At 37.7% G+C, this 22,724-nt stretch overlaps 5 protein-coding genes across 13 annotated transcripts in view; 2 read left to right on the forward strand and 3 right to left on the reverse strand.

The window, feature by feature from the left end:
- Nucleotides 1–321: 321 nt before the first annotated feature.
- LOC108147722 (nuclear envelope integral membrane protein 1) lies at nucleotides 322–2,497 on the forward strand. The gene is made up of 3 exons (XM_017274451.2): nucleotides 322–432; nucleotides 489–1,225; nucleotides 1,489–2,497. The coding sequence occupies exons 2-3, from the start codon at nucleotides 500–502 to the stop codon at nucleotides 2,059–2,061; spliced, it is 1,299 nt and encodes a 432-aa protein (XP_017129940.1). The 5' UTR covers nucleotides 322–432; nucleotides 489–499; the 3' UTR covers nucleotides 2,062–2,497.
- Nucleotides 2,498–3,147: 650 nt separating this feature from the next.
- Nucleotides 3,148–5,203, reverse strand: LOC108147723. The gene is made up of 2 exons (XM_017274452.2): nucleotides 5,084–5,203; nucleotides 3,148–4,310 (listed from the first exon to the last, which is right to left on the reverse strand). The coding sequence occupies exons 1-2, from the start codon at nucleotides 5,165–5,167 to the stop codon at nucleotides 3,222–3,224; spliced, it is 1,173 nt and encodes a 390-aa protein (XP_017129941.1). The 5' UTR covers nucleotides 5,168–5,203; the 3' UTR covers nucleotides 3,148–3,221.
- A 37-nt stretch (nucleotides 5,204–5,240) lies between these two features.
- LOC108147724 lies at nucleotides 5,241–5,655 on the reverse strand. Its single transcript, XM_017274453.2, has 2 exons — nucleotides 5,563–5,655; nucleotides 5,241–5,492 (listed from the first exon to the last, which is right to left on the reverse strand). The coding sequence occupies exons 1-2, from the start codon at nucleotides 5,608–5,610 to the stop codon at nucleotides 5,250–5,252; spliced, it is 291 nt and encodes a 96-aa protein (XP_017129942.1). The 5' UTR covers nucleotides 5,611–5,655; the 3' UTR covers nucleotides 5,241–5,249.
- A 377-nt stretch (nucleotides 5,656–6,032) lies between these two features.
- LOC108147715 (septin-2) lies at nucleotides 6,033–20,830 on the reverse strand. 4 transcript variants are annotated; one of them, XM_041710723.1, is made up of 5 exons: nucleotides 20,692–20,830; nucleotides 19,429–19,784; nucleotides 9,513–9,972; nucleotides 8,289–8,691; nucleotides 6,033–7,244 (listed from the first exon to the last, which is right to left on the reverse strand). In XM_041710723.1, the coding sequence occupies exons 2-5, from the start codon at nucleotides 19,604–19,606 to the stop codon at nucleotides 6,984–6,986; spliced, it is 1,302 nt and encodes a 433-aa protein (XP_041566657.1). In that variant the 5' UTR covers nucleotides 19,607–19,784; nucleotides 20,692–20,830; the 3' UTR covers nucleotides 6,033–6,983. The 4 variants fall into 4 exon arrangements, with proteins under 4 accessions (XP_041566657.1, XP_017129928.1, XP_017129929.1 ...); XM_017274439.2 differs by having other exon boundaries at nucleotides 20,604–20,830; XM_017274440.2 differs by lacking the exon at nucleotides 20,692–20,830 and adding an exon at nucleotides 20,467–20,481.
- A 987-nt stretch (nucleotides 20,831–21,817) lies between these two features.
- The window catches only part of LOC108147656 (carboxypeptidase D), a 29,439-nt gene continuing 28,532 nt past the window's right edge, over nucleotides 21,818–22,724 (forward strand). For all 6 annotated transcript variants that reach the window (XM_041707174.1, XM_017274336.2, XM_041707175.1 and 3 more), the window contains exons 1-2: nucleotides 21,818–21,911; nucleotides 22,207–22,288. The gene's annotated coding sequence lies outside the window, so the exon portion shown is untranslated. The remainder of the gene's footprint in view (nucleotides 21,912–22,206; nucleotides 22,289–22,724) is intronic.

Consider the following 22,724-nt stretch of genomic DNA (forward strand, 5'->3'; position numbering starts at 1 on the left):
TTCATAATGTATGGCTTGGTTTTCAGGCTACCAAAATTGTTCCCAAAGCAAAAGACTTTATATAAAAATAATGGCCCAAAATTGTTGTTCCCCTATTTTTGTATGTTTTTTTTTGTTTTTTTGAAAGCAATTTTGTATGCATAAATACCAAGCCTATAAGTTTAATATCAAAGGTTAACATTATGTATTTCAAAAATGTACCTATGGTTAGTAATAGTAGTGGTCCGTGCATTTGAAATAAATTTCCGCCCTTGTTTGCCTTAAGTAGTAAAAACTGTAGTAAAACCAACACCTGGCAGCAGTGTTTACAAGCCCAAAAGTATCAGCTATCGATAGTAGCGCAGTTATCGCTTGTGCCGTCGCCTTCCTATCGTTATCGCCGCCGGCGTTTTGGATTGTGGAAATAAGAATAAACAAATCATCAGTTAAAAGGTGAGTGTTTTTGTGATTTAACAAGGTGAAGTTAATGCTAAGATACGCCCCCATAGATCGTGTGAAAATGCAGTGGACGGTACTTTGTCTGCTGGCAGTGGCCGTGATGTGCTCATCATCAGAGATTCCGGCCTCCTCGGACACGGCTTTTCTGACGCCGGGCACGTCCATAAATGTCACGGAGAACGCCTACGGATCGAAGACTCTGCGCACGTACTGCTATCCGGGCAAGCGCTACTCCGTACTGAATCTGTTCGAGACGGTGGAATTCGTGCTGACGATCGCCGGCGAGGACTATGCCCAGTATGGGGGCAGGACGCCGGAGGAGGTGCTGGAGCACTACAACGAGCAGCAATCGCTCTTCAGCATCACCCTGTTTTCCCAGAAGCGTCAGCGTCTCCAGCTTTCGCCATTTGACCAGCAATGCATCGGGATCTCTTCCCGACACGCGTACATTGTCGTTCTGAACACCATTCAGTTTGATCTGTGGCGATTTGTCCAGTTCTCACTGGGCCTCCTGACCTTCTGGAGCGCCCGGCGACTGGCGAAGAACAGTGTGTTCTACTATCTGGCCGGGGTCCTCTTGGGCATCTGCGCCTCCCTGCTGGTGGTCATCTACCTGGCCGCCAAGCTCTTTCCGCGGCGACCCATGATGTACGGCGTCCTCATCGGCGGCTGGACCATTGGCTTCTATGTCCTCAAGCAGCTGGCGGACAACTTGCGACTGATCCTGCTCACCTACCGCGACCACGTCGTGTGGTATATGGTGGTCACCGGACTGATCTCGTTCCTGGTGAGTATTTTATGATCTATTACTTAATATGCCAGAGCAACCAGTTTACGTTTATATTTGTAGCGCTTGTCACGTTGAATAGGAGATACATACTTATTTGAACAGGCAAAGACTTAAAACTATTACTTATTACAAACATTTTGTTTTGCTCAATATTTTAATTTCTTATTTTTAACAGTAATAACAGTATATTAAGATTATGAATTCACCAAATCCATATTTGCTTATATTAATGAATTCCTTGAATTTTTTGTAACGACCAGATTTGCTATCGAATTGGCCCGCCAAAGAATCCGCGCTCCCAGAACATCATCATGTGGGTGCTGCAGGCGATGGGCGGTGTCCTGGTTTACTTTTGCAGCTGGCACACGAGCGCCTTGGTCTTTCTAATGGTAGTGACGTTCGTGGCCCACTACTTCCCCAGGTCGTGGGTTCGTCAAGCCAAGATCATGTACCGGCGCCGCTTTCCGCCGAAGAGGCGGCTTCTAACTCAGGAGGAGTACTACCAGCAGTCGGTGGAGGAGACCTCGAAATCCCTAGCAGAGCTAAGGAAATTCGTCAACAGTCCGGAGTGCAAGCAATGGAAAGTGATCAGCAACCTGCGGAATCCCATGCGCTTTGCCACATTCGCCAATGGTGCACCGCATCTGGATGACGAGGAGATCGAGGACTACTCGCGAGCCATTGAGGAGTCCATGGAGGCGGCGCCGCAGGAAGATCCCGAGGAGTTTCTGCAGTGCAGCATGTACTATCGTCCGTCGGGAAGATTCCGTTTAAGTAGTCCTTCGCGTCACCGGGTCAACATACCACTGCCGAATTCCCAGTATCGCACTTGAAGGATGTCGTAAAACAAGAAGATCAAGGATGATTTCTCCGAATAGAATGCAGACGCCCATCCGTTGATGCAACCCACCAACCAAACCAAAAACTCATTAGGCTAAGCTCAAACCATCCCCGTGTGTATATTTCGCAAACGTTTCCGAACTTCCCACCTTCATTTCATTTTGTTCGTTTTGAATTCATTTATTTTATGTTCGTTTACTAAGTTATAATTCCTCTCCTTTATTAATTGATTACATTTTTGTACTGCTTTGTGACCTTTTTTCCAGACTGAAGTTATAGTTTCACTCCATTATTTGATTACATATTTTGTACTGATTTGGGAACTTTTCTTGTGACTATAAATTCCCTTATTATTTAATTACGTTTTTTGTACTTATTTGTAAACTTTTCTTGTGACTGGTTAGGAATAAATCGAAATTATAAATGTTACATGATCCATGTGTATTTATTTCCATTACAAAACAATTACTTATCTTTCATGGTTCTGATTTTTATTAACAGCAAGGAATCTTTATACCAAGGTATAGCCGTCTATTTCTAAGTTCAGTTAGGGGTACAAATTTATTAAAAAATTAAAAAATGTAATAAACAAATTTCAACGGAGGCTTTTAGAGATCCGGCCTAACCAATTTTCGCACTAGTTTTGCTATCACTGATTATCATAATTAATATTTGGAGTTAAAATCAAAAGAATTTGATGGAGTTATAGAATATATTGATTACTCTATAATAAGGCCGGGAAAGTAAATAAAATTATTAGAGCAATGATCTAAGAACGGGTAAAAAGATTCAAATCCTTGCTCCTAAAAGTTGTAACCAACATCAAATGGTAATGCTAACTTTGTTTTATGCTACCGGGCGATCTCAAACAGGAATCAAATTTCTTGTGAAAGGGTCCTTTTAAAGAATTTGGTTTTGTATTCCATTTTACGAATATACAAATTTTAATAACTCTGAAAAATTAAATAAATATCTAGAAAATACGGTAATTTCTGGCTTAGAATCGCAATTTTAAAAAAGGAAATATATTAAATATTACATCGAAAATGAACTGCCTCTTAAAAAATTTAAGGCACAAATTTATGAATAGTATTTATTAAACACCCTTGAAAACCAAATACAAGTCCATAGCGTTAAAGTACATCCATCCCGCTCATTTTGGAGGAGCACAGTCGATCGGCAGCCATTGGCAAGCCTCCGAAGGAGGCATGTGCATCTGTCCAGGCAGCATCTTCACCAGTCGGCGCTCGTTGTCATGCTTTTCGGCGGCACACAGCGTGAGGTCGCGCTGCCGGAAGATGAGGGCGTCCTCCACGTAGGCGATGGACCAGAAACTGGTCGACGAACTGGGACTGCCGGACCGCAGGGCTCCCAGTCGATTGCCCTCGGTGGGGTCCACGTAATAGTACCATTTGTAGAGCTCGCCGCGCAGCGTGAACACCGGAGTGGAGTGCTGCTCCTGGACAAAGGCGCGTATCAGGCCCGCGGAGTCGGTGTAGTTCTGCTCGTGCCAGGCGAAGACCTGTCTGCCGTTCAGCCCATAGTTCCACTCGTCCGTTATGGTGGTGTATATGTACTCGCGATCGGAGCGACTCAGCAGGCAGAAGCCCATCGGATTGAAGAGCAGGCCCAGCACAGGTGGCAGACTCCTAGCCAGCGCCGCCAGCCGCCTCTGGAGGCCTGCATCCACGCTGGCGTACATGTGATGGGTCCTTATCTTGCTGACCATATGGGCCATGTTGAAGAGGAACGACTCGCTGCTGTCCTGCATGGCCTGGTACCGCCAGAACAGGGTCAGCTGCGCCTCGATCATCATCCTGAAGCTTACCTCGTCGCGATCCGCGAACAGTTGCTCCAGCTGCTGAACCAGCTTGTCCGGCGGCCGATAGAAGTACACATCTTCGATGGCGTTCACCAGGACATCCCGGACCAGGGCTGGCTCCACACTAGCCGCCACATACATGCCGTAGGTCTGGATGCTCTCCTCGGCGTTCAGCAGATTGGCCAGGCGCTGCGACATGAGGCTCCTCAGGTGGCGCCGCACCTCCTGCTGCAGTTCGCAGGCGGAGCGACCCGTCGCACCACTGGTGCACTGCATCTCGTCGCGGATGAAGGTGCCCAGCTGGCTGTACAGGCCCTTCACCTTGTCCGTGTCCGTGGCGAAGTCGGAGCGGATGGCGCCCCAGATGCTCTGGAACACCTGAAGCTTGTCCCCGCGATTGGCGCTCCGCCGGATGGTCAACTAAAAGGCAAAATTTAAAGTTCACTTATAAACGTTTTGAGTGCACAAAGTTCAATTGATCTTATTTTATCATTTACAATGTATTCTGGCTTTATAATAAGCCGAAATATTATGAAGATTACGCGTTGGTTGTATGATATATTTTGGTTTATAAACAAGACGGAAAATTGTAAAGATTTATAAATCTCATTTGGATTATAAACAAACCAGAATATATATGGATTTGATAATTCCAAATAATGTTAAAAAATATTTATATATATTAGCTTCTAGAGTCCAAAGTTCAATTGATCTATTATAAGATAATATAATATAATATGTCTTTTGGTTTATAAAGAAACCTTCATATTATATATATATTACATATTGATAGTGTGCTATGATTTGATTTGGTTTATAAACAATACTGCATATTATAGAGATAGCTTGTTGAGCTTTTGATGTCATATGATATGATCTCATTTGGATTATAAACAAACTGGAATATATTACAGATCATCTATGGATTCGATTACTGCCAATAATGTATATATACTCCATATATATATATATATTAGTTTCTAGAGTCCAAAGTTCAATTGATCTATAACAAGAAACCTTAATATTATAAATAGATTACATATAGATTGTAAGATACGATTGGGAATATAGAGATTAAGCAATATGAGCCTTTGTACTATGAGCCCATTTGGATTATCAACAAACCGAAATATTATAGAGATGATCTACTGATCCAATTACTCCATAGGATATCATTTGCTTTTTAAACAAACCTGAATGTTGTCCAAATCTGGCTGCAGGGGCAGCACCTCGCCCAGAGTCAGTGGAACACAGAGGAGGAGGAGCAGCAGGTGCATCTCGCTGGACGATCGTTTGTCTACTGATCAGTGGGTATGGCATGGGGATGGTGGTCTTATCACAGTCCCGCCCGCAATGGGGTCACCGCAGGTCCATCTTGATTTGCTTGGCAGCATCATCGCTGGGGCTCGCTGGGTGCGGTCGTTTCTGCCCCACCATGGCCACCGACTTGATGCGCTGCGTCAGCTGTTCCATGTCCATGGCATTCGAAATGGGATTGGAGCGATCCCGCTCTCTTCTGGGTCGCGGCACCACGAATCCCCGGTAGATCTCCTCCAGCTGCCCAGGCGGCATCTTTTCCACATTTGGGAGGTAGATCTCCCTCTGTAACGCAAAATAGCAATGGTTTTTGGTACATGGTAAAAAAAAAAAAACAAAACTATTAAGAAGTCACCTTTTTGAGCTGTTCTATGATATCAGCACGGGACAGATCCAAGTCCATTACTATATATTTAGTAATAATAAATAACTTGCATTAATCGTGCAAACTTCAAAATATTTTGAAAAAATGTAAACAAAAACAAACGTGGGCCTTCTAATCGATATCTTATCGATGAGATCTATCGTTCTAGAGATGATATTCTCATCCAATATATTTATCACTCGCTTTTATATTTCTTAAAGATATTTCAATTAATCAAATAATTAAATATCAAGGAAGATCTTAACTATAATTACAAATAAAATTATAATATAGTCATCTATAATTTTATTTTATTGATTATAATTTCTCAATTACCTAACATATTTTAATTTTTTTTTTAGATCAAATTTTAATAATTTAAATAGATCCTAACAGGATTGTAATAAGCCTGTGAATTCCAAACCCTCCCATCAAAAAGTATTGCCAGCCAAGAAAGCAACTACGTGGTTTTTATCTTTATTTGAAATCGATTTTTAGCAATCGCTATGTTTATATATAATTTTTCGACTATAATTTCATTTAAATATTATGGTTGTTGCGTGAAGGCTTAATCGATTAATTTAAAATAAATTCATTAACAATTCGTTTTAACAAAATAGGTTTTGTTCATAGATACATATATCTGATAATACGTAATTAGCATAAATAATTGGAACTCGCTGAAAGTCGATTCATGGAAATTCAGTGCCAAAACCTCCAGCGGTTTGTCCTGCAAATATATATGTATATATATATGTTTATATATATATATATATACAAATATATATCGTCCAATCTGATATATTCTTACAATGTAAATGGTATAAGTTCTTTACACATAACTAAGGCAAACCTGCTCATAATTCGGTTTTTTCCAGTTTGCTCTTTAAAAAACAAAAAAAATCGATAAAAAATCAAAAGGAATAATAAAATAAATAAAACCATATTGGGTTCTGTCTATGTCTTTCTCAGTAACGATACTTCTATGTGCCTCTGTGGTTTGTTGATCTTTCCGTTAACAATTTACTTGCGTTAAGTTTTTGAAACTCCTTAAACTTTGGTATAATATCGTAATCGTATTGATCAATAGCTAAATTCCTCAAGATAAATGTGTTCCATTAAATTGTTAATCCTAAAGGAAATCGTTACTTTGGCTACAAAATTGAAAAAGGCTTGTGATGTCAAGAGTTGATGTCGGATTTCTTTGTGCTTTGTGGAGTCGTTGTCTTAATTTTGGGATGCAATGAGTTTGATTTTATGGTTCAGTTCAAGGAGGCGGTTTTAAAAAGTCTGTGCTAGCTTATGAACAAAGTCGATTTGGTTGCAGCTGCTCCAGGATGTCTCTGGGTCACCATTAAGGTCCTACATATTAGGTAGATGCATATATCGCGGTGCAAAATTGAACACGTTCCCTAGACGTCGATCACGCTGTCGTTCTTCTTCATCTCCATAAGATGGGTCTGCTTGAGCTTCTCCTGCATCTGGGTGAGCATGTCCTGCATCCTCCGTATCTCCTCGTCCTTCTGCAGGAGCAGCCTGTCCGTCTCCGAGATGGCGGCGTCGAATCCGTTGGTCGAGCTGATCGAGTCCCGCTTCAACTTGCCGCGCTCGCGCAGCGCGTGCTGCGAAATCTGCGAAATGCACTGCGCCCGGAAGTTCTCGTAGTGCACGTCCTGAAAAATTTTTTAAATTTTAATTAAAAAAGCTCACAAATCACCTTTTTAAATTTATATAGGGTTGTGCCACAGAAATTACGAGCGTTTTGAAATCCCTTTAAAAGGAGTCCAAAAGTATGCTAAAAAAGAAAACTAATGTTTTCTTTCATCTTTCAAAATAAAGTTAAATGACTTCTAGACTTTAAATACATTATTGCATACTTTTTTTGACTAGTAGTAGCACTTTTAAATATTGTATTTTGTATTTCGTTCATAATAATTACATATTCTTTTCTTAAAAGCAATCTCAAAATTAATTAAGATTTTTAGTTAAATATTTCAAAAATAAAAGAAAATATCTTAAATATTTAGTGACCTTTTAGTATGTGTTCTTTAAGATTTAAAACAATCAAGCATATTTGGTTGACCGTTTAACTTGTGTTTTAGAAATTTAAAGTGACTGGCGAACTAATTTATAAAAGCCAGTCTTTTGCACCGGGGTATAAACACCACAACAAAAAAAATAAATCAAAATCATTTGGAAAACATCAAGTTGAATAGTCTTACATTAATTAATAAATTGTAGATTCTAAAAAAAATGTTTACTAACTTATAACCTTGTCTTGTCTCGCATGAATATTCAAACTAAATAAATCTATATAAAATATATTTAATTAGAACTCCTGCAACAATGTAACTTATTTCAAATATTTTTAAACTTTAAGAAATTTGGTAAAAATCAAAGAAATAATCTGGAAATCGTTAAGTCTTGCATTTGATGAACTGTAATGATTCTAAAAAAAAAGGCAGCTATCTTATAACACCCAGTCTTGTCTCGCCGTAATATTAAAATAAAATAAATATACATTCAAAAAAAAGGACATTTCTTATAAGTAATTTGTAAGTTCTAAGAAATGTAAATTTTGTAAAAACAACAGAACTCCTACACAACATTGTATCGCATTTTTAATTTATGAATATTTATATAAATAACCCTTGGCACTTGATACAATGCAAAAACTCCAAAAACAATGCACATGGCAAGGTCCCGACTAAACCCACCTGCGTGGTGTCCTTGAGGTCCTGCATGTGCGTGGATATCAAGAAGGTGCGCAGCTTAATGAAGTCGCTGTGCTCCGGGTCCTCCACGTTGACCACGCCCCACGGATACTGGCGACCGCGGACCTTCTTGCCGGCCACCTCCAGGATGGTGTTGCTGCCGACCACGGCGAACGGTATGGAGGCCTTCAGCTCGCGGTCCTGCTGCTTGAAGTCGTCGTCCTCGTCGGAATCGCACTCGGGGAACTGGTACAGCTGGATGTGGTTGTCCTCCAGGTCCTGCAGGATGCGCTCCTTCAGCTTGCGCACCTCCTGTTTGTTGAGACAGTCGGCCTTGCCGATCACCAGCACGATGTTCACTTTGCGGTGCAGCCGCCGGATCAGGTCCAGATCCATCTGTCGCAGGCTGAAAGGTAACCATTTCGTAAATGAGATATTTCAGTTCTAAAATACATTAACATTATAAAGCAAGGTATATCTTAAACCAGAATATAACAAGCACATATGTATTTAAAATACTACTTGGTATAATTCAATATATTAACATTTCGCTACAAGCTTACAAAGCTCGTATATCAAGGATACAGTTATTTTATTGTTTATTATTTTTCCTAATTTGAAATCCAAAAACCAATATCTTTAAATATACGTACGCCCAAAAAAAATTGTCATAGGAACTAAAAAATTGTTACATGAATTTTAAACTATGGGCTGTTAAAAATTTCTCAATAATTAAATCAATACCACGAAAGTATCAAAATAAAACTGTTAGTGGTTACTTTATTTAGTATTGAATTAATACTTAATCTTCTGTATTTTATTTTTAAGACAAACTTATTAAAACTAAACTTTAATTTTTTTTGGGTGTAGAATAAATAATATTAGTCTACCAGTTCACGAATAAAAATTTTGTTTAAAAGATAACAAGTGTTTTTATCACATTCATTATTTAGCAATAGTTCCCATTACTCAAGAGTCAAGTTAATCTTTTAGTATTACGCATAAATAGTTGCTCAAATGGGTTTTTTAGAACGCCTTTTGTATTTACTTTGGGGTTAGCTTAAAAATGTATTTATATTTATTATGACTAATAAAATACATAAAAATAAATGCCTATGAAAACATATTTATTTATTTAATATTTAAAGATTTCTGAAGCTGTACCATTTAACAAATACTCCTTGCCTTAATGATAGTTTTGCGTGGTGAATTTGAAGTACCACTCACCTGTGGCCCCATGGCGGGACGAAGTAGAGGCAGCAGTGCACCCGGTTGTCCTGGATGTTGCGTCGATTGAGTCCGCTCTCGTCGGTGAAGTACTGGCGGAACTGCTCGTCGATGTACTGGGTGCACACGCGCCAGCTGTCCTCGCAGTTGATGGCATCCCCGAATCCCGGGGTGTCCACCACCGTCAGTCGGAGCCGCACGCCCCGCTCCTCGATGTCCATCGTCTTCTTCTCCACCTTCGTCGTCTTCTCGATCCGCTCCTCCACATTGGGCATCTGTCGGTTCTTGTAGAGATCGCCCAGGAAGAGGCTGTTGATCAGGGTGGACTTGCCCAGCCCGGACTCGCCGACCACCATCAGGGTGAACTCGAAGCCCCGCTTCACCGACTTCCGGTGCACTTGCTCTGGAAGGGTGGCGAAGCCTATATAATCCCGATCCTTGTCGAACGACGGCGTTTTAGCTGTGGGGGAAAATATTTACAATTATTTTAGTCCAAGCTTGTAAGTGTTTTTTTTTATCCAACTTATACTAACAAATTTATGACAGCTTCTTTTTTCAAGACGCTTTCGGCAATTTTAAGAAAAGGGTAATGAATACTTTCACTAATTTCTATTAAAATTATTTTCTAAAAGATTCACCACCAATTAGGACTTAATGATTTATAATATATAAGAAAAACAATTGAGAAAATATTTTGTTAAGCCTTTTGATAACAATTCTAAGATAACAATTCTATGATCAAATATTTAAGTTCAGTCGTTACTATAAAAAAAAAGGATGACATTTTCTAAGCCTACAAAGTATTTACAAATTTGGCTTGAGGATTTAGGAAAATTTCGTTATTAATAATTTTAATTACTAACTAAAGATGAAAAAAGATTGCCTACAAATCAATAAATCATAAAAATCGTATATTATATATGATTGAAAATTATGTTATTTACAATTTATAAAAAAAACAGTCATTGATATGCTCGTACAAAATCTAAGATAACGATTCAATGATTTAATCTTTATGGTGAAACTGAAACTTTAGCAGATGGTGGAGAAAGAGTGTTTGTAATTATTGTTATATGCTAATCAATTGGTCTCCTTTATCTCAGATTTTCCTCCGTTTGAAAAGTGTGGAGTGGGGGAACGTAAAACGGGCTAATCGACTGAAGGACCTTGCACTTGGGCCTTCAAGCTTGAAGCTTGGTTCTTGAGCGACTTCATCGCCGTCTCATTAGGCAAATGAAATGCTGCAATGGCTTTCGAGTGGAGCGCTGACAGAGTGCAGAAGTGACAGAACAGAACAGAACGGAACAGAACAAATAGGGGCGGGGAATCCCCTTATGTGCGGCCCCTGGATCCTTACACATGTTCCTGCTGCTGGTGGGTCCTGGTTTCTGGTGTCAGGTCTCTGGTTTCTGCTCCTCCCACCTCCCTTTCCCGCCGAGTTTCGTGTGTATACGGAACGCCTACTTAAAACGTAATTGGCCAAAGCCTGGCCACTTTTTCTGCCTTCCGGGTTTTCACAGTGTCTTCCTGTTTGTTGGCTGTTTTTTTTTTTGTATTTATCAGCAAATTTGCCACATAGTTGGATTCGATTGTTTGGCCGTCGTTTTCAGTTTGGTTTGAGTCAGTTGCTGTTTGTTATTTGTTTGTTTGGTCGTTGAAAAAATAAATCCCCGAGTTTAATGAACACTTTATTGTATTGTGGTGGAGCTGCAACTGGCTAGCGAGCTGCCCTAAAACCATCCAAATTTAATGGTCTCTCGTGCGCTCTCTCTTCCTCCCGCCCTTTTGCCACCCCTCTCTATGTCCTTTTTCAAGGATGTTACATGAAGTGGCAACACTGAAATGCAACTTTCCCCGTACTATCACCCTCTAATTCACGTTCTCTCGGCGCTTGCGCTCGAGAACCTGGCTCAAACTAGCGGAAGCCCGAAAAAAGTGGGCCAGATGTTACGGCGCTTTTTGGTTAAACGCCCGCGCCATGGAGTTGCCAGATAGTCGCAGGAAATACTGATTTTCCCAATATGTTTCTAGTTTTAGAAAAATTTTCCAAGTCAATAATTTTTCTATTTTATTTAAAAAAAAATAAGAAGCAAAAGGTAATATTTAATTTGCGATCTTTCTACACAAATTTCTAATTATATTGTTCACATTTATATGTTTGTTTTTTATGTCATTAAATCTAAGTCAGTACCCAAGTATTGCAAAACAAACATTTAATTTCTTTGAATTCCATACCTGAGGGGTCTACATATGGATTTAAATACCCCATTTAGCAAACATTTACGGTTTAGCCCGCTGCTCGATTTCTTGCATTATTTCACATACATTTTGAATTCCTACCCCCTGTGCACTTTGGGTAACTGCCCTTTCCCGCTGCCTGAGATATGGTAGCACTGGTTGAGGGTCCACCCCCACGGATCGGTGAACCACCCACCCCTTCAGATTTCCTAAGGGTGTCACTCAGCGGGGAGACAGTCAGCTCATTGTTCCCGCTCACGTTTCGATTATAATCGAGTTCGGAACTCATTCAGCTGGCAAGGCCAAGGGGAACTGGAATGCACTCCTTCCTGAAGTGACACAGTCCAACCCCTCCAAAATCCAAACCTTAAGACGGTATTGCACTTTCTAGGACAAATCAAAATTGGTGATACAAAATATTAATTTTAATATTATTTTTTAACCATTTTATTTGTTAGATCGAGTTTAATTATGTTAATGTTATGTGGTAAGAAAAAAAGTAGTTTTCCCAAGTCAGACATTTTTTAAGCCTAATTAAGTGATATTTTATATGTTATGTATTATTGGTAAGTCAAACAAGTACACAATTTTGAGCCATACAATAATAAAAACCTTATACATTCGATTGTTTTTTTTTCGGTTATTAATTTTATAGTGAAATATATGGGAATGTATCGAAAGAAAGCAAGTAATAAGACACGAAATTAACCGAAAAGTACCACTTTTAACCCCCCCTTTCAAACCCCACGATCATTGCGTTTGGCTTAAAATATATTTTGCGTACATTTTGTTCAATTATTGCAAATCGCGTGTAAGCACTGGATGAACTTGCTATGCCGCATTATCGTGATGGCAAGATATTTGTTTGGGTCTTAGGGCGCAGATACAGTTATCTCGCCGGATCGTTGTTTGTGGGGCCATATCTTCATCTGTCGGATAAATGTGCGAAATCGGGCCCAGACCACAAGCAAGGCTAATGAGCGCAATGACTTGGCCCGACTCGAAGATTGGCTTGTGTAAACAAACGAGGGGTATGCGAGTTCTAAAGGGTGAGATGCAGAATGCACAGAGAAAAATATGTATACAGTGGATATTATGGGTTTCAGAGCTCACATTTGAATTAAGTATGCTTTTTAAACGACTTTTTACCTTAGATTTAGCTGTTTATTTTGGGATAGACCGTTATACCATTTGAATGTTGTAACATGAGAAAATAAAATGGCATAAACACAATGACTCCGAAACATTTAATGAAATATAAAACTCATAAAAAGCTATTAAGACACCAATTTCACAATATCTCATCTTTTCTATTCACCTGTTAAGTGTATTTGCTTTAATAATATTTTTATGTGGGAGTAAGCACAGTAAAATGGAGGTTTCAATGAGAAGAACGAAGAAGTCCTACAACTTTCAACATCCATCCTCCACCTGCTTTATCTGTTCCGTCAGTCGAGACGTGAAAACGCCCACTATGACACCCACTATGTCACTCCAGCTCCCCAGCATTGCCCATTGCCCATTTTCCATTTTCCAACCCACCCACACGCCCGACTAAATCTGAGGTCTCAATTCTGTAAATCTGATAGTTCGTTCCCCCCTCCGCCTAGTTTTTCTCTCTGTGTCTGCTCTCGTTGAAGATCTTTATCGCCGCTGCTTATTGTCGTTTGTTTATCCCAAAGAGCTTTTCTGTGGGCGTTGCAGTTTTCATCTTTTCCCCACCAATTTCCCCGGGAATTACCCCTCTTCGATGAGGTTCATTGACTAGACTTGTCGCTGTCATCGTCATTATGGCTGGGTCGCTCGGGCGTCTGTCCCTATAATATTCTACACACAAAAAAAATACTACTCTTTAACCCCAAAAGCTCCTAAAAAGTTAGGGCTTCCAGAAATGGTAGATTTTATTAAAAAATTAAATTAATTCTTTTGTCATTAAACAGTTTTTATTGAAGAGAATTACCAATAGCAACATCGTTTTAAACTGTGCTGATTCTTTGAGATCATTATTGTAAAACTGAAGAAATGTCAATATTTTGTAAAATTATATTTTCACCTATATTTATATTTTAAACAAAAACCCTTTTTGCTCATTAAGAAATGTTTATTTTCTGGGGTGTATTGTTGTTTTATTTTCATTCAATTGCTGCGCGAGGGGAAAAACATATCTACAAGAATTATTATATAGGTTGATGGGTGTCAAACACTTGAGCACTTATCGTTTGAATCGGAATCGCTGGCAAATGGCCTGGGAAATGATTTTCCGTGGCTCTCGCCATACGATCTCGATCGGCATTATGACAGACCATTTAACACTTGGCGACAACATCAATTTCAATCTCGGTCGCTCATTCATCCGCCTTATATCCCCAGCCTTTTTTCGCCCATCTCAATTTCATTTCAATTAAGTTTAATTCGAGTTCTGCTGCAGAATGCAGTTCACTTTTTATGCCTTCCAGTATATTTATATACCCTTTTCCAATGGCAATGGATTGCAATCCATTGCAATAGTGTAAAATAAATATTTATGAATTTCTCATATGTATGTATTTTTGCCAAGCACTCTAACTAAATACTCAGGATATGGGTCAAAGTGCCACTGAAAAATTGCATTGGTATAAAATAAATAATTATGAAATACTTATTCTTTATTCATTTATATTAAAATTTTTTAATTTAAAGTTAGATTAATTTAAAAACTACCTGTACGAGCTATATTTTGCGATATTCAAATCAAGAAAACGTGTCAATTATTTTAAGCAAACAATTATGAAATCCGTCTTAATTTGAAAACATGTCAGGAAAATACAATTTTTCCGAGGCGGTCGTCTAGAGTATTTGCAATGTTGGCTTCCCCGACTAACCCTTTCACCATTCTTGTTATATTTTCTTGGAGCTCTACGCATCTTGTCCCTCTTCTCGCCAGAGTTCGAGTGGCTTGTTGAACGCACGAGTGCCCAGACTGGGGAATAGGAATACCAGGAGGGGTTCTTCGGGGGTCTTTGGGGTCTTGAAGTGGTCTCTCCATGCAGCCATTGAACGAGCATCGGCATTGGGTTTCTTCTCCGCTTACTTTTCTGCTTTTTCCTGCCCAGCCCAGTCGGTTTCATTTCGGCCCAGCCTCAAAAGCATTTGGGTAAGTAAACAAAAGGCAGTGGGCCAGCCAGAGAACCATAGTAAAACTTGCTCAAATATCACAAAAATTTACATGCAATTAATGAAATGTACCATTCCCTAAAACAAACTATATAGTCTGTTTAATTTATTAATTTAAAAATTAAATTTCAGGCTAACAAAATCTTTAATAAAACAAAACACTTTAGATTTTTAATTTTAATAGCTTAGGAAAAACCAGTCTCAGGACAAGCCTTTCAAGTCTCTAATAACAGTTTCTTTAAAATAACCAGACTTATGTATAATGACACATTTAACAACAAAAATGTATAAGAATATAAATTTGTGTTTACACAAAATTTAATTTTATAGGCCTAGCTTTTAATATTTTTCTGTAAGAAGTGTTTTTGGGTTGCTTGAATAAGACAATTCTATTTATGCTAAAGATTACGTTTTCTTCAAAGATTTAAATGAAAAGTATCTTGGCCAGAGTTTACTGTACAGCTGTCCACACATCCAAGGGCATTTGTTGGGGCCTTGTTGCAATGTTCCATAAATAGCTGCATCTCCGCTCCTGGCATGCTGAAAACTTTCAAAACAATTGACGGCATTTGAAGAAGCTGCCCAGGTTTGCCGCCTCCCATTTCCACACCCATGACCCCCCTCTCTGTCACCCTTCAGCCCCCACTCCTGTTGACTGCATTTCGAGGGAATTTCTCGCATTCTGAGATCCATTTTCAATCCGTTCGATCTTTTCTGCCATTCGATTTCGAAATTCTTCAGTTTCCACACAAATAAAATGTTCATTTTAGATGAACTCGAACAGAAAGCCACTCAATTGCTTCATTAATTCAAAGAACTAGCCATTAAGATTTTACTATCTAATATCATGTTCAAATATTTGTAATTTTCTGGTAGCTAAAGTTTAATGATTAATTTTGTTAAGACGTCATACTTAACTTAAAATTTTTCAAAAAAACTAACATTAGAAAAAAAAAAACAAATTTAAATATTTTTAAAAATACATATAAAGAACTAAAAAAATCTTTAAGAATATAAAACAGCTTAAAATTTGTTTTTAATATTTATGTATTCATTTTTTTTTCATACTTATATCTTTATAGTAGTTGTTAATGGACTTTTGGTGTCTGGCTGCAACTTTGATCTTTGAAATGGATCTGCCCCGCGTTTGACACCCCACAATTTCTAGGTTCGTTGCCGCCGAAATGCACCCTGCTTGATTTACGCATTCTATTTATATTACGTGTACATATAACCGAAAACATACAAATCTGTGACATTGCAGCTCTACCCCCCGCCATTTAACCCCTTTTTGGAGAACCGGGCATTTGACAGCTTTATGCACTGATTTCCCTAATTGCCATGAAAATTCCACTCCCACTGTTTGCTATATACAGATGCGGACAAAAATATAGCGCTGAAAGCATGAAAACTTTTTATAAGTCAAACGGCGAATTACTCTGCATACTTTAATTCAATTATAAAGTTTTTTTTTTAATAATTTATCAGCTTAATTCTATTATTTTTCAAGTTGTTTTATAAAGATTTTTTTTTGAATCCACTAAGCTATTTAATAATAGTAAGTAGCACGTTTTTCAACATTTAAACTTTGACTTATAATATGAAATTTTTTTTTTATATACACAATATTTAACTAGATATTTAAATTTCTCCAGTGCTTGTGTCTTGCCGGCAGCTGTAGCACTGCATGTAAACGCCCCCACATTTAAACAATGCATGGAAAACATATAGAACATATAGCAGACATTTCGAAGGGAACGACACAACCACAATAGTTGAGATGGAGGCAGCAGGAACATATGAATTCATTTGCCATAACAATGAAGTTCGCTCTTAATGAGTTTTTAAACGCTAAACTGCAGCATTTTTAATTGGAACTAACGAATGAAAGCCTAAAAAGTGGAATCTGAATCTTGGGATTGAATGCAAAGGAAAAGGCACAATGGAAATGGATGACTAAACTTAGACAATCGATGAGCGTGATTTTTTCCCGATGCATCAACTAATTGAACTCCATATGGGCAGTGTTGCTGGAAATACAGTGAACTCCCAGAAACCAATGTTAGTTGTAATTATAAAATTCACAATTTTTAATTCGATTTTAATACGTTATTAATTATTTTTCGATTTACCATACAGAAGTGGTAGCAATAAACAAATTTTATATAATGAGAGAGCATTTAACAAATACAGAATTTACCTTACTATTAATAAAGACTTACTTGCTATGTTAATAAAATATTTTGATTTGATATTCTTCAATAAAGTTAGCTTTTTTTATAATTCACCAGCAAACATTGTAAAACCAAATAACAATATAAAAACAGCACTTTAGGTGAGCTCAGTACAATATATAGAACCGCCAATTGCTCTCGCTAAGTATTGTTTATCTTATCACGTTTGATTCTAGGTCTCTGAGTGTAAACATGGGCTTGCCAATGACTATACCACACAACAATTTTTGTTTTTTTTTTTTTTTGCATCAATTGTATTGCACTAATACATTATAATTATATTTTTGCAAAGATAATCTATAATTTTATGAAGCGAAACAAGTAATTGTATTTATTAAAATATTTTCATTACATTATAATTTCATAATTTAGAATTCATTTTTTAAAATTTTTTTTTAGTTATTCAATATTTGATGCGAGTTCGTTGAGTTTAATTAAATGTTTTTTCATGTATTGCTGCAATAGTTATTTAAACACAACGACTACTGTACCAATTGATTTTTAGGGGTCATCTGCTTGAGTTTTTTTAATATGAATTTTTTAAGCAAAACAAAGTCCATTGCCCAAAAATAAACAAATTTTTCAATATTTAGGAGAACATTTTTATAAGTGTAGCTGCGGGACTGGAACCCATCGCAAGAGTATAGAATGATGTGGGCCGCTTGGTTGAGGCGTACCCCGATATCGGAGACACAAATGCTCATCGGACACTAACGACATGTCAACCAGGAGTACCGTTAGCTGCGGTCACGTTGCCACCAAGTTAAGGCCAATGCCAAATGGCCAAGACCAAAAGACATCAAGGCCTAGACCGATCTGCAATTGGGATTGGGTGCGGCCAACTGCAAACTACACAAAACCAAAAATAAGAAGAAAAAAAAAGAAAACATAGAGAAGGGGGGCAAAAAAAAAAATATACAAAGTCTACGCCTACCAAAAACGGCAGTCGCAACTCCCAGTCCAAAAGCAAGAGCCAAGAAAATACAAAAAAAAAAAAGCCACGGCGAAAGCGAAGCCAAAACAAAACAAAGCGGGCAAAAAAGGAAAGGAAGCCGCCGTCGACTTTCCAAGCCATTGGAATATCGGAAAATAGTTGGCCAGCCAATTTTCTTGTCGGCGGAAAAGCAGTGGAGTGCGCCACGTAATGGGGAAGCCAATCGAGATCCCAGATCCCAGATAAGATCGATCCAACCGAGGGCAATTGGCCCGCGGAGAACCTACACTCGAATTGAAATCATCGAAGTTGGCACGACGTAAATCAGATTTTCAACTCTATGGTAACATCATCCTATACTTTATACTCCCTGAAGTGACACTACCTTGTAGTTTTTTAACATTCGTATACCAATGTGCAATTTTGAAAAATCCTCTTCTTAACAATATAAAATATAATATATAATATATATAATATATATGTATATCTATATTCATGTATATATATGTATATTTATTTAAAGTTTAGTATTATATTTTTGTATAATATATTATATATCTATAAATGCATATTTATTTAAAGTTTAGTATTATATTTTTGTATATATTTCAATTATTTTATTTACTATTATTTTTTTTTGTTATTATGTAAAGTTTAAAAGCTAGAGATAACTACTTGTATTTGTTTTATCTAGCAATAATTGATAACAAAAGAGTTTCTGGACAACCTTCTATTTAAATAACTTGAAAAGTCATTCTTGGTATTAACATTTCCGATAACCTATGCTTTGGGTTATTTAATAATGAAACACTGAAGTTAACGCTAAAGCGTAAGCTTAAGTGATCAATTAAAATATACACTCAAAAAAATGCTGACATTTTTTTTTAACTTTTAATTTTAATTTTTAGTTTTAGTTTTTAATTTGACTTGAAAATTGGCTAAGAAAACCAAACAAGCGTTACACATTAACAATTTTGTTAAAATGGAAAGAATTTTAAAAAATAAATAAAAAATAAAAAAATGGTAACACCAATAAAAAACAAACATATTTAGGTTACGCTAAAGCCAATGCATTTGTTTATGTTTCTCCACCACAGTTAAAACATTTTAAAATTTTTAATATTAATCAAAACGGACTTTTTAAGGCTGCGGATTGATAGGAACAAAATAATGAATAATAAGAGCATACAAGTTTGTATGTAGATTAGAAAATTGAAGTACCTCAAAATGAGTATTTATTAAGGTATTGAAAGGCTGCAAATATTTTGAGCCCTTTGTAAACAGTTCGATCAACCCTTTAAACCCATAAAAAATTGTTGTTTTGTATTTTCGCACCCTCGAGAAAGGATTTACTCACGTTTGGGGTAAATGGGTGGACGGCATTTAACCGCCTCGATGACGTTGTTGTTGTTGGTGATGTTGTTGCTGCTGCCGTTGATGTTGCTGATGGCACTGGCCACGCCCCCAGCGGCTGGACCGCCCATCGCCGGCGGCTGGCTGAGGGGGAGGGGCGGTGGCGTTGGCTGGTGCTTCATGGTCGCCGCCGGTGGCACATTGCCGCCGCCAAAAAGGCGACGCTGCGGTAGAAACGCCGTTTTGCCGCTTATGTTGCAAGTTGCAGGTTGTAAGTTGCAAGTTGCTGCTGTCGCAGGTCGCCAGAAGCCAGCTGCTACTGTTGCCACATTAATATTTCACTGTTTATTCACACTGCGCCTGGGGGGTTTAATTAAATTCACATTTAGCAAAGGTTGCAACCTTGCAAATTACTACAGCATTTGCACAAAATAGTTTTTATAAAAACTAACAAGATATTAGGACTAAAATTCAATTTTTTTTTTAAGTAGTTTATTTATTGCAGTTTGCTGCGTATGCAGTTGCTACTTGCGCTTGCTGCATTATAATAAATGTTGATTATATTTAAAACACTACCTGAGGGTTAAGTTTTATAGTGTTTTGTAATACGATAAAAATTGTTTTAAAATATATTTATACAAGTACTTTAACTATTTATAAAGTTTAAGAATCTATTTAAGTGATTTTGCCAGGAGTTAAATTTAACAGTTATTTTTGACTAATAATTCCTTCCTTATTTTAATATTAAATTTTTAAGCAATTAAAGCTTTCCGGAATTTAAACCTTTCATCATGTACATTTTAAAGAAATATTTGTTATTGAAGAGTTAATATTTGAATATTTTCTTGCCTAAGGGTTAAGTTTAACTGTAAATTACGCACACACGGTTATCTAGTGCTTATCTCACGCGGGAAGGTGCTAGTGGGAGGGAGGGAGTGCGAAAGAGACGGGACGAACTGCAATATTGACTTTTTAGGGTTTCTGCATATATTTGCATGCATTCGCAATTGAAAACTGCATACTCAATGGGTGGAGAACTAACGGTAGTGCAGCTGCTTCACCTTGACCTACACAACCACAATTGCAATTGGGATTCACAACATACACACACACACACGCGAAAAGACTAAACACTCATACACGCACAAAAAATATTAATAATAAAAAAAGCTCACGCACTTTGTTATTAACTATTTCCGTTGTTTTTCCTTTTTTTTAAGCAAAACTTCAAAAAATTCCAGAAAAAAATTTTTCAGGCGTAAAATACCTCAAATCTCAACATGAATATTTTTTACAAGAACCGAAATATTTATTCCCCGGCGGTATATATATATTCCTTTATATCTTTCAATCGTAAACAACGGAGCGCGCGTGTTTATTTCCCTTTGCGAACTGAAAAACGAGTGTGACCGCGGAAAAGATACAGCGTACCATATTTGAATGCAGCGAAAGAATGAGTATATCGAAATTATTTTCTGGGATTTTTAAATATAACGCAGATGTGAGTGCTTATCGATAACCAATTTATTTTCACAAAATAAACTTTTAGCTTTTATTCTGCCCACAATATTTAAATGGGGTATTTACTTTTAAAGTTCTTAATTATTTGGCATTCAACATTACTAGTTTCCTAGTATATATATTTTAGCCACACATATTTCAAAATTGTTTTAATATATAATCTATATTACTATAAAATGTTTACAATACAGGTTTTAACTAAAATATAAATTTTTAATTACAATATTAACATATTTCATAAACATTTTTTTGGTTAGCAATTTAGCAAAATTGCAAAAACACGTTTGGAGTATTTTAGAGAACATTTGTTATAAGGAATTGCAAATATCCGTAGTTTTAAATATTTTTTCTAACGTTGCAAAAAAAAAATTATAAAAGCATAATAAGAAAATATCATAATTGATTATACGCTTTATTAGGACAAACAACAATAAGGAAATGGACATAATCTTCGAAATAATATGATTTTGAACCGTTTTATAGAGATTTAATCGGATAGTTATTATGAAATTTTAGAAATACCAAATAAAATGTTGGACAAAAATGGGAAATGATTTGTTCCCTTTCAAAAGCTGCTCGCTGTGAAACTTTAGCGGGCACTCAAATTCGGTTGGCTGACAAAAGAATGCTGCCTTGAAAGCAAGCAGTTGAAAAGGTTTTTCAGATATAAATGCTTTTCAAAACCCAAAACAAAGGACGAAAAAATTAAGAAAAACTATTTTTAAATGCAAAAATAAATGAATTTTTTTGTTTTCTGAGAAACTGCTTAACAAACAACCTTTCAGGCTGAATGGAGGTCTTACCAATGGGCAGCTTGATTTTTCTGGCCTCCATCGAACACACGCACAACGCGCCACAAACTTAGTCGAACTCTAACATCGCTGGCAATCGGACGCGTTTTGAAAACTTGCTCTCTCTCCGATTTCATTCTGGTTTCTTGGTTTCTGGCTTTTGACCTGGGAAAGTGTAAGCCTCAAACGAATCCATTGAACGCGCATCTACTTCCTTTGATTTGTCAACGACGCGCGAGTTATTTGTTTTTTTTTTTTTGGGCCCCCTCCAATCGTTTGTTTTAGTGCTAATTTGGGCAACCGCGTAGGCGTAAAGAGAAACTAGCCACGAAAAAAAAAAAATAAAAAGAATTTGTTTTGCTTTCTGTTTGTTTGCCTTTTTTTGTGTGTGCGAAATTGAAGCCCGGCAAAGGCAGCCGCCTGGAACAATGAAAGTTGATTGAATATTTTATGCAAATTTCCCATTGCAGAAGAAGGTGCGAAGAACAACGGCAGCTGCAAGAATAATAGAAATTGCTGGCGAGCAGAAAACAGGAAATCGGCAGAAATCAGGTGAATACTGGCTGTTATTCGTGGGAACTGGGAAAGTTTAAGATCAAGGCCAGGCCCCTGTGGCCATGGGTGGTTGAATGGGTGGTTGGATGGGCAGATATATGGGTGGTGCAGGAGCAACCTTGCTGCCACTGCCAAGGTGAAGGTCACGGCAGGCGAAAGTCGGCGGGCCTGCATTCGCTTTGTTGTTATATAAACACCCCACACCCCCAAAACCGTTGGCTCACTAACCCAGTGCGCATGTCGCCTCCTTCGAAGGCCACCGCCTGACCTCCAGCGCCACCTCCCATCTCCCATCTCCCCCGTCCCCCAGCCACGCCCTCTGTCCTCCGCCTCCTTTTTTAGACAGCAGGGGGCATGCTTATACCTTAGTTGGCAAGCAAGGAAGCAATGCAATTTTGGCAAGGACTTCCAGGGTTTATTATTCCCAAATTGA

Source organism: Drosophila elegans, unplaced genomic scaffold (genome assembly GCF_018152505.1).
Source record: "Drosophila elegans isolate 14027-0461.03 unplaced genomic scaffold, ASM1815250v1 contig_149, whole genome shotgun sequence".
NCBI lineage: Eukaryota > Metazoa > Arthropoda > Insecta > Diptera > Drosophilidae > Drosophila > Drosophila elegans.

Excerpts from the sequence above, each read along its gene's own strand:
- LOC108147722 (XM_017274451.2), top strand. The coding sequence starts at position 500 with ATGCAGTGGACGGTACTTTGTCTGCTGGCAGTGGCCGTGATGTGCTCA. Across the intron at positions 1,226-1,488 it reads CCGGACTGATCTCGTTCCTG|ATTTGCTATCGAATTGGCCC; the intron begins GTGAGTATTTTA and ends TGTAACGACCAG.
- LOC108147715 (XM_041710723.1), bottom strand. The coding sequence starts at position 19,606 with ATGAAGCACCAGCCAACGCCACCGCCCCTCCCCCTCAGCCAGCCGCCG. Across the intron at positions 8,692-9,512 it reads GTCCCGCCATGGGGCCACAG|CCTGCGACAGATGGATCTGG; the intron begins GTGAGTGGTACT and ends GTTACCTTTCAG. Across the intron at positions 7,245-8,288 it reads ACCTCAAGGACACCACGCAG|GACGTGCACTACGAGAACTT; the intron begins GTGGGTTTAGTC and ends AAAATTTTTCAG.
- LOC108147724 (XM_017274453.2), bottom strand. The coding sequence starts at position 5,610 with ATGGACTTGGATCTGTCCCGTGCTGATATCATAGAACAGCTCAAAAAG. Across the intron at positions 5,493-5,562 it reads TCATAGAACAGCTCAAAAAG|AGGGAGATCTACCTCCCAAA; the intron begins GTGACTTCTTAA and ends TTTGCGTTACAG.
- LOC108147723 (XM_017274452.2), bottom strand. The coding sequence starts at position 5,167 with ATGCACCTGCTGCTCCTCCTCCTCTGTGTTCCACTGACTCTGGGCGAG. Across the intron at positions 4,311-5,083 it reads CAGATTTGGACAACATTCAG|TTGACCATCCGGCGGAGCGC; the intron begins GTTTGTTTAAAA and ends TTTGCCTTTTAG.